Here is an 11246-nt window from a genome sequence, read left to right on the forward strand (position 1 = left end):
GTCCCACTAATGCTCATATACGGACTTTCAAAAAAATAAAAATAAATTAACTTTTCATGTCATCTTCATCTCGTAAATCATGTTTATTAAAAGATTACAATTATTTTTACTGCAATCACTTTTTTGTTAATTCGTTTATATAGGTTTTGTGCATAGGTTTATTTTGGACCTTTTTCATACAGACCCTTTACAGTATTAAGCTGCATAACCTATTTAGATAATTTTTTTATGGAATAAATCAAGTGTCAATCTTACAGACTTTTAATATAATGTGGTCATCATGGATTCTGATTGATACTAATTGTCTAGTTGCTGGGTTCATCCATCTTCACTTGCATGTGATTACTACCAACAACTCTGGCTGGATGTCAACTTAATACAACATTCAGATCACTTTCATAAGATGGTATAAATCATAATAGAAAGGCAAATAAATTGGGCTTATCCGTAGGCCTGTTCATGGTGTTCACGTATGTTCATGGTGTTTTGTCTAACTAAAATGTGCTTACCTAACTGGAGAAATAGTAAAATAAGTAAACAAATATGTAACATCCTAATTCTTTTATCTTTAATGAAAACCACATTTAGTACATACAATTATTATCTTCATAGATTATTTTTATTAAGTTGCAGTAGCAAAAACACACATAATGAATCATACTGCACAAGTCAAATTTTCAATATGTTCTAATTATTTACTTAAAACTTGTTTCTGTCGTGATGACACCCTTTCAAAATATTACATACATCTTAAAGGTTTATTAAAACATAAACCAACATAGTAATAAAAAAAGAATCACTTCTAATGAAAATTGTTAAGTATAATTGCATTGATTGGTTAGTATTAGAAATAACGAGTCACACTGGTGTTGGGTATGGTCCCATGTCCCTTTGGATATATAAAAATAATACTTATTACATTGAACCTTTACTCACTTTCGTTGCTCATTGTGCTCAATTTCATACAACAATAACGGCATTTCTATAGCTTCCAGTTCGTCTGCAATAAAGCAAGCAAACGCCACGTGATCTGCCATGACTGAGGTAGATGCAGCAAACTACGAGAGCCCCGAAGTGTCCGACTTGATGACTCCGTTTTCAACTCCGCCCCTGACTGCAAGCGGCTACTCTCGTTGACCACCGTCTGTAGCCGTGCTTCAAGTCGAACGCACCTACTGACTCGTGTGAGTCTAGTGAGGAGGTTTTGATTCATTCCAGTGACTCGAATCGTTTGGATCCGTTCAGTAAAGATTCATTCAGTGTCTCGCTCATGTACGGAGCCCCTTAGAGCTCGTGGTGGTGGAAAGATTTCGGGGTGGGAGGAAAAAATATTTTTCAAATCTTTTGCGTTCTCTCGCAAAACTTTTGCGTTCCCTCGCAAAACTAGAGAACGCAAAGTTTTGCGAGGGAACGCAAACATCTTTGCGAGAGAACGCACAAGATTTGAAAAATATTTTTTCCTCCCACCCCGAAATCTTTCCACCACCACGAGCTCTAAGGGGCTCCGTACTCATGCACCTAAGTCAGCAGGTGGCGACTTTGAGTCGATTTGAATCGTTTCGTCTTTGAGGAACAGTCCATTTAAGTGTTATTTCATAATTTATTAAAATATGCTTATTCAGATCTATAATTTTTTTCTTCATTTTGTCAATAACTTACATTCACAAGAGACAGAATTACATAAATATAGTAGGCTAGTGTGTTCAGTAGCTACTATCCACCCTAAATAGTAGCTACAGAAAATTACTAATATCACATAGATTTAAGAATGGATAGTATGCACATTGGGACACAGGTAGAGTCTTCAGTCATGTTTATAATTAGGCTATATAATTATACAATTTTCCTTTACAACATGCAGAAAGACTTCAGCGGATGAAAAATGTCCAGTGCTGGAAGAACAATTCACTTAAAATTTAAAGTTCATTTAAATACACTCTGGTTTCTATACCCACATCTTGTCACATCCACCTGCACTGTCCCGTAATCAAGTCAAGGGTATTATTCACAGTGTTGTGTAGACGGCATGGCAGGTTTTGCAATTTATGAGCAATCAGCGGGGTTGGAGTGTTATTAAAATGACTCAAGGGCACTATCTTATCCATTTAAGCAGAGGGCTTTCCACCCATTTTTGTCTATCAAGTTTCCTTTATTGAGGTATAAGTTATAAGCAGAGATGGGCACAAATACATCAAAATGTATTTATAAATACAAATATAAAATACTGTGTGGGAAAATTTATTTAAATACAAATACAGTATTTTGTATTTTGAAAATACACAAAATACATTTGAAATTGGCCATTCAGTGAATTAACACTATTAAGGCCTGTTTACACCAAAAACGACAATTATAAAGATAACTATTAGTGAATTCCAAGAATACAATGCAGTTGTGTCATCTGTCACTAAATGCTCAAGCTCTTTAAAGCAGAAATGAGTTGGTTGTCAATGTTTTTATTATTCATCATCTTTTGTGCTGTTATGGTTATAGTTGTGGTGTGCTATCTGCTATTCACTTATATTTAGGATGCACTCACACTAGGGGATCTGATCCCAAAGTCCAGTTCATTTCACAAGTGTGACTGCTCTGTACCGTGTCCAGTGCAGTTTGTTTAACCATGCCCTGGCCCGCTTGCAGAGGTGGCTTGGTTGCGGTACACATGTAGTGTGAGCATGGAACAGTTCATTTACTATTTTTGTATGAGCTATTGTTATGACAGCAAAAAATCTTTATAACTACGGATATCACATTCTTCAATTAATTTAATTCGAGTACATTTAGATTGGGTCTGGTTCTCATCTAATTGATGAATAGTTATTGTAGTTGTGAGTAAAGCTGCAAATTCGACCATTAACCTCAGTTGCCTCTGTAATAATCCTGTGATATCTGTCTGTTAGCGAAAGGACAATCGTGCTTGGGCTTTAGTACAAGGCAACTGTGCCTAGTGTAAGTATACCCTTAGAACAAAAAAAAAAAAAAAAAGTTTTCTTTATTATTAGCATTATAGTTATCTTTGTTTTGGGGTACACATGAAGCTGCTTATTACTCATTTATCCATGTTTCTTTATCACTCTGATGTAACAATAGCTCCTGCCCACTAAACGCTCCACAGTTTTGCATAGCAGGACGATATACAAATAATATAGAAAAAGTTTAATCGATTTACACTTTATATCATCGCTGACGTATATATTGTCATATCACCACAGCGAGCAGTAATGATTAGACTAATGAACACATTTGACTAGTTGATAAAACCAAAATCTGACCAAAAAAAAAAAAACCTAACAAGACTGACTGGTGCTAATGCCATGTTTCCCTTACTAGGTTTATTTTTTTTTTACCTGCCAAAACAGGTATGCTTTTATTCCCCACAAAAGCAAGATCACCATGCGTTAAAGTCAAGCACATAGTTGTGCAATAACCATTTGTATGGTTTATACACAGCAAAACAGCATGTATTTAACTGAAAATCCAGAATCATCAACAAGCTAACTGTAAAGAGCACTGGGAATGATGAGATAGTTGTCAAAAAATGGGATTCTACATTTTATTCTAAATTCAATATCTACAATTTTGACAAGATTTTCCCAGGAGACCTGGTGTCCTCTACGACTCCTACTCTTTCCAACAGCAAAGCACTTGAAAGAGACATGCTTGTAGTCAGGACTTCTGAATTGGAATTTTTGATAGCACACGTAGGCAGTATTAAGCCTCATTTACTTTTAAAAGTGAAAGTGACGTGACATAGGGCCAAGTATGGTGACCCATACTCAGAAATCGTGCTCTGCACTTAACCCTGCCAAAGTGCACACACACAGCAGTGAACACACACCCAGAGCAGTGGGCAGTCATTAACAGGAATCCAGAAGATGTCATTACCCAATTCTAGATGGAGTCATACAGCTTCAGCTCACATGCATTAAAGTGGCATGTCTGAACTAGTTGATACAGGAAGCCAGCAGTCTAATAAAGAGGTTGACTGGCAAAAAGTATTTGATGTATTTTGAAGATACAAAAATATTAAGATTAAAGCATTTAAATAATATATATTTTTTATTTTATTTCGCCTACCCCTGGTTAGAAGTCACAAGCCACCGTTTTAACAAAAGGCTTTTATTTCAACGTTTAAGTATTTACAGATTAAAATAGATACATTAAAAGCGTCTGTTAAAAGACTCAAGCGCCTGCCGGTGCAGCTAGATTTCTGCGGCGTCTCAGCTGATCCCAGGCCTCCCGGATCTCCCTCCGCGTGATGGCTCTGTGGCGGCTGAAACTCGCGAGACGCGCGGCCTCTGACCCCACTCTGTGCAACAAATATCTGCTTACGCTCCTGGACTCATGAACGCGTCCCACTGCCGTCGGATTGACCTGTGCATGAAATCCAGTTGTTTTCATATGCAATCATTTTAGATACATTTTCAATGTCTGTCCTTTAGTTATAGTTACTGGATCTATAAAACGCACCTGTTGTCGGACTGTGTACATATACGCAGCGTGTCCTCTGGTTCTTGATATTGAACTTCTGGATGATGTGCACCACTTGCTTTTAAAACCAGGAGCTTTCATGATGATCAGAGGAGTGTGTAAACAACAGCTGCTTAAGCGAAACTGCAATTTAAGGTATGTCTAATCAATCCCCTAATGACTAACAAGCAGGTGCATGCCTCCTTAATTTGACTTGAAGCGCATGCGCACGCACTCAAAAACGTCTAGCAAGTGCATAGCATTTGTCAGATCTCATCTGAACAGTTTAGCTGATGTAATTTGATAGTTACCATACAGTTTTCTGAGAATTTGTATTACAGAATATCATGTTTTATGTTTGTTGACGGATAATTAATGAGCACAGTAATTAATTCAGACATTGGGGGGAAATATATATATACACTTCTTTTTTTTTTTGAGTGAAGTGAGAAACCTTGGGTAAGATGACCCCTTCTGAAATAGGGCAAAATACACCTGAGGCATGTTATTTTGAAACAGGCTAATTATTACATTTCAAACATCCCTTTTTTGACATCACCTCTTGAGTAGAATTAAATGATCTTATATACAAGCCAGTCATTAAAAGTTATATCAGATGTATTTTTATGAAATTAGTAGAAATCAGATTACTTCATTTGAAATAAAATTTAAATTTAGTATTAGCAAATTAATTTTATTTCCTCTAATAATACATTGGATCAACCTGTGCGTGTACATTGATACACTAAGGGCCTTTACCACATGCTCCCCTTACTACAAATTTTTTCTAATATATTAATATTAATTATATTTTATTATTTTTGCCCAACTTGAGAGTGAATAGATTATACAACCAAAGTATGCAAGGTACAGAGAGAGACTTCCTTTATTTAAAGGCATTGTTTCTCAGGCAAGTGCACAAACACAAGTAAACAATGTAGGCTCATAGTAAATACAAAAAGGGATTTGGTCAAAACCGTGGGAATAAAACATGCTACACCACCATCACAAACCACATTAGAACACACAATAATACAACACTCTATGAGATCTCCCACCTCTCCCCAGATAAGCAAAACCTTTATGCCAAAACAACAAACTTCATATAATGAATACAACATGATGTGAAAAAGGTCTTAATATGTAACTTGAACACAAATAAATGTAACTGTAACACGCTAATGATAATTTATTCCTTGAAAAATACCAGAGAATAAAAATAAATGATTTGAGTGCAGTGATTGGGCAGTGATATTCACTTTGGCATATTGTGACACAAGAAAAGAGGTGGAACAGGAAGTAGTTGAGTATGGCTTTGCTGACATGTTCCAGATCAGGTGCATTTATTCATGCAAAGTAGCAGCTCCATGCGGATGGCGATACGAGTGTGCCAGCCGAGAGGGAGGATACGGATGTAACGTGCTACCATAGGTGGACGCAGCAGGTTCTGGACTGTGGAAGAGCGGTCAGAGTTTCCATAGAACACCTGAGGAAAACACAATGATTAAAACAAATAAAACCAATATTTATGTAATACTTTTAAAAGTAATAGCAATTTTCTTCTTCACTCCTTATTATTCCAGGATGGGCTGTTTGTCGTTTTACCCTGTTGTTTCCAGTTTGGTCCTTGTAGAAGATCCAGTTGAGCTTCTCATTGGTGCGGTACTGCACAGTGTACTTGGTAATCCACTCGTCAGAGTCACAGCGGCCCTGGGTCAGGATACCAGAAACCACTTTGACCTCCTTCAGGTCAATCTGAAGCCACTGGTTGGTATCCTGGAACTTAGACAGCCAGGCACACCTATGGAGAGGAGAGAATAATCCATAAATGCAAGAGAAAATCACAGATCGCGCAGACCAAGTCTCTTTAAGATTGAAATACCCAAAACTGTTTATCAAGATTGTTTCAATAATACACTAAAAGTTTGGGGTTTTTAAGATTTTTTTGAAAAAAAAGTTTTTGAAAGAAGTCTCTTATGCTCTCAAATGCTGCATTCATTTGATCAAAAATACAGTAAAACAGTAATACAGTAAAATATTACAATTTAAAAGAACTGTTTTCTATTTTAATACATTTTAAAATGTAATTTATCATGGCAAACTGAATATTCAGCAGCCATTACTCCAGTCTTCATTGACAAATGATAATTCAGAAATCATTACAATATTTAATATGTCCTTGCTGAATGAAAGTATTAATTTATTTTTAAAAATCATAAGGATCCCAAAAGTTTCAACTGTAGTGTAAATTATTCTTTATTTATATATAATTATGAAAGAGTTTGCGATATGTGGAATCTGCCATAAAATCTGTCAGTGCTAAATAAATTCAGACTTAAAAATCTTGCTAATGAACATTAGCCTTATATTGAGTAAAAAAATAGCCAATGGCTCTATCAAAAAAAAAAAAAAAAAGGCTAATTGACTTTTAACTGAAACTCAAAACTTCTGTTCCAACGTCCCTCCATAATAAGCAATATTGCAGAGAACTCACCCAAATCCTTGGTTGTTGAGCCTTGCTTTGCTTGGAACCCATGAGGAGAACCAGCCTGTGTACTGGTCTTCATTAGAGCAGCTGAACTGATCTGAAGTCACAGATCCTGCCTCAAAACCCAGGGGCTTATGGTAGGGACACTCTGGACAGTAAATTGAGAATGTGGTTAATATTTAGCTTAGCATATAATTTGAAGTAAAACTATAAATATGCATCTGTCAGTTTGGCTCAAACTAGGCTTTCTGACTCTACAGGCAGTTTCAAATAACACAAATCTATGGACAGGCCCATTCAACAAAAGCCTGCAGGATTTCTGACATATCTGACAGGGGGCTTAATGAAACATTAGTCATGCAGTCAGAGAGATTTCTTTGTCGTGTTGTGTTAAAGAGAGATGGACAAAGCATTAATCTGGCAGCTCTGTAATTCCGTACTTCCACTCTTCTGCTCGTGACTTCACAATCCCAAAAGCTTTAGTTCCCCATAGTGAAAGATCAACATCCATTAAGACTTTAGGTTGACAGATGGTCACGTTCCCCACTTAAGCTCCAGTCCTACATCAGTGTTTTTACATAACAGTCCCTCTTTTCCAGGATTTAGGATGTTCTTTTTGACATGCCAACTTCTGTTTTTTATCAAATGAAATGAAAATGAATGCATTCTGAATCAAAATCATGAATTCTCTTTAAAAAAAAAAATCTCTGCAAAATCAACACTTAAAGGGAAAATCCACCCAAAAAATTAAGATTCTGTCAATTCTGACAATCTTTTGGAGAATATTGATAACCAAACACTTTTGGTTGCCTTTACCTTCCATTGTATGTTAAAAAAATACAATGGGAACAGCAACTGTTTGCTTACCAATGTTCTTACACAGTAACTCGTGTAGGTTTGGAATAACATAAATGATGACAGAATATTACATTTTGGGTGAACGCTTCTTTTTAATGGTCAGCCGTTTGCTTGCTATTCTAGTTTTAGTAATCTCGGGAACTCTCAACATAATGGGATTATAAACAAGCATCCGGTCCATCTCTGATTCTTACTCCGTCTTTATTCCTTTCATTTGATTCTAACACATCAGTCTCTGAGGATTGAGAAAGCAAGCTGCTCTGTGTTAATGGAGCATGTCTGCCCTGTGGTGGTGTGCCAATGGGATGCGGTGATGGCGCACATGGCCCAGGTGAAGCTGCAACCAAATGATTAATGACTTTCTGCGCCACTGCAGGCGAGGGCTTGTCCGGGAGCCAGCTCATTCGCACATGTCCTGCCTTCTGTTTCCAAAGGGCACCAGCTAGTGCTAACTAATCCATCCATCTCAGTTCCCAAAGAGTCAAAGTTAGCGCAAAGCCCCATTCACAAATTTCGCTCTCCTGACAAAAGGAGGTAACGGATTTGAGTGGTATTTGATTCACAATTAAGCCAGTCAAAACAGCACTATCTAGAAGGAAACTGATTCATTATATATTTGTTTGACACATTTTGAACCAAAATACTTCATAGTGATAGAGTGGAGTTTGTCTAAACCAAGACAAAGCCAACAAATCCTAACATTCAGGTTATGATTACTGGTTATTACAGATTAGAAAAAATCCATATTTCTTAAAGTCCCTTTCTCTTTCTTACCTGGCATGCAGTCCATCTCCTGTCCCCTACTTGATGAAGAACCTTTGGAAAGCAACTTGCTAGAGGAATCACAGTCACACTTGCAGGTTTTCCCAGCCCATGTGTCGTTGCCCTCGCCATCCTAAGCACATATGAACATCTTCATCAATATTTCACTTTTAATTGCCTCTGATATCAGTATCAAATGCATTTCGTTACCTCTTGCGCTTGCAGCCCAAAAAAACCTGGACAAAATGTGGAAGAGTAAAAGATCAAGAAATTGTAATACAGGTGAGATATGTTTTATTAACATTTAACATTCACTATCATCTTTAAAGTCAACATTTTTCTTCTGTCTTTAATCAAGAATAAAATCTGATTAAATAAAAAAACTCAAGATTTTAAAATTTGACCAAAATATTTGCTACTTTAGTGAAAATGTCACATACCTTCAGACACCAGCAGGATGGCTAACAGTAACATGTTCTGCAGTCTGTACTCCATGATGGGTTATTTTTCGAGTGGTGGACCACCGCACTGATATTACAGGGGCTGGATTACTGTAATCCACAGAGCACTAATGGCCTTATCTAATGCCCTTCATCTCAAAGCTCCTCCCATTGCTGCTGAAAGCTAGTTTGAAAGTGTTCACATCCCAGTCCGCCCCTTGTCTGTTAAAAAAGAGAGAAATTGCCAAATGATCCCAGATTATAAAGCCGGGTGGTCACCTTCTGTGACCCAGTTAATGGTTCAGTGCATGCAATTAACTCAATTCAACTTCCCCAGCAATCTGTTGATGCAAATCACTACATACAATATGCCATTTGATGAAGAGACCACTTCCTTTGTTCATTTCTTTCTTTTCAGTGGCATTTTTCTTCTGTAGTCGCTGCCAATGTGGCTCATGATAAATTATCCTTTTGTTATGTACAGGTCTTCGTTGTTTTATTTTATAAATGATCTCAGGGGTTTTTATATGTTGGCAGGTGTTTGCAATGAAATGATGCATGCTGGAACATAATTGGGTAGACATTGTTTTAATTGTTATTAATTACAGCAGAATATACATTATAAATGCTGTTGGAGTCAGACATGCCTGGACTTAAATTAAACGTTAGAGTGCTGTTTCCCACTTGTACCCTAAAGAGAACACACAGACAAATAGTCTTCACAAAAGACATAGACAAAGTGCTGATTACGTTTGAGATAAATGTTGTGCACTGGTGAATAAAGTTATAAGCAAATGACTTTTAGTTTTACAGACTCAATTAATTGGATAGATGAAGGCCCAGACGGAATCTGCACTTTTATCTGTGCTGATTTTGGAGCAGAAATATTTCTGAAAGTATGTTTTAAATAAAACTAAGAATACTAGACTCTTCATGGTAATTCAAAGCAACATTTAAAAGGCAAAATGTGTCACAAACGGACATGCAAGGGGTGAGGGACGTGAAGAAATTTGCAGATTCTATATGGACCTTAACGATGTAAGCAAAATAATGCCTGTTGTCTAAATGGAAGTCACATCCTGATCGGTTGGATTTTTGACAACAACCCAGTCAAGCAGAAGGGGTAAGGACACAATTTAGGGATGGATCATGTTCTCAATTCAGCAAACAGGTTTCAAACAGTTCTACATCTAATAGGAACAGTCTTAACATTTAAACAAAACAAAAACACGTCTAAGTACATTCTATGACAGACTCAAAAGTTGGTCCGCTAAAATAAAAATATGTCTGTGAACTCAGATGCTCATCTGACAGAATAAACTCTTGTTCCTGATAGATTGTAAACATTTGGCCTTGCATGACTTCACAATGGCTTTAGTTGACACATCAGCTGCTTTAGACATAAAAAGTGGCAGCAATTTCAATACTTAAAGGTGGAATAAACATTATGAAATGTCTAAAGTAGAAAAGAGAGACCTGTTTTTTGATAACCATGAAAGACACAGCTGACCACTGGGCCTTAATTGAGCTAAAGACTTACATTTTTACTCATATATAAACATTTGTCCAATGGTAAACTGAAAAAAAGAGTTAAACATTACATTCTAAGAGGATACAGCTTCTATTCATTACCACGCCACATGAACAAATATGAGAATCAGTGAAGATGTCCAATATATTTAATCTATTCTGTGCACTTCTGGGGATGAACCTGAATGTTTATATCCCTGCATTCAACAGCTCAGACACTTGAAAGCTAACAGGCATCCTCTTTGGTTGATAGACGCTACAAGCCAATACAAGACAAGCTGTCTATGGCTATTAAACCATGACAGATGAGTCGTCAGTACCTGCAGGTATACTTCAGTATGGCAGTGAACCAAGAAGCACTCTACATCACCATCAAAATATCCTTCAACACACATTTAAGGCAGCTCATTCAGTTCATATGTACAGTGAACAGAAGTAAAGTGGGACACAAAATCAAAAATCCAAATGGCTACAACATCATCCTGTATTAAATTAAGAGAGAATATACACAGATAATAGATTCAGCTATATTACCGTTCAAAAGTTTGGAGCTGGTAAGGTTTTTGAAAGAAGTGTCTTATGCTCACCAAGGCTGCATTTATTTGCTCAAAAATACAGTAAAACAGTAATACTGTTAAATATTATTACAATTTCAACTGTTTTCTATACATTTTAAAATGCAATTTGTAGAAGTAATG

At 36.6% G+C, this 11246-nt stretch overlaps 1 protein-coding gene across 1 annotated transcript; it reads right to left on the minus strand.

Annotated features, from left to right (window-relative positions):
- Nucleotides 1-5333: 5333 nt before the first annotated feature.
- LOC306854677 (retinoschisin-like) lies at nucleotides 5334-9242 on the minus strand. Its single transcript, XM_079392883.1, has 6 exons — nucleotides 9019-9242; nucleotides 8789-8814; nucleotides 8591-8711; nucleotides 6965-7106; nucleotides 6076-6271; nucleotides 5334-5956 (listed from the first exon to the last, which is right to left on the minus strand). Exons 1-6 carry the CDS (start codon nucleotides 9071-9073, stop codon nucleotides 5804-5806), a joined length of 693 nt encoding a protein of 230 aa, XP_079249009.1. The 5' UTR covers nucleotides 9074-9242; the 3' UTR covers nucleotides 5334-5803.
- Nucleotides 9243-11246: the final 2004 nt, after the last annotated feature.

The sequence above is a fragment of the Barbus barbus genome (genome assembly GCF_936440315.1).
Source record: "Barbus barbus genome assembly, chromosome: 35".
Classification (NCBI taxonomy): Eukaryota; Metazoa; Chordata; class Actinopteri; order Cypriniformes; family Cyprinidae; genus Barbus; species Barbus barbus.

Coding starts and splice junctions, on each gene's coding strand:
- LOC306854677 (XM_079392883.1), bottom strand. CDS start 9,073: ATGGAGTACAGACTGCAGAACATGTTACTGTTAGCCATCCTGCTGGTG. Junction 6,272..6,964: donor CTCAACAACCAAGGATTTGG/GTGAGTTCTCTG, acceptor TCCTCTCCATAG/GTGTGCCTGGCTGTCTAAGT. Junction 5,957..6,075: donor ACCAAACTGGAAACAACAGG/GTAAAACGACAA, acceptor TGTTTTCCTCAG/GTGTTCTATGGAAACTCTGA.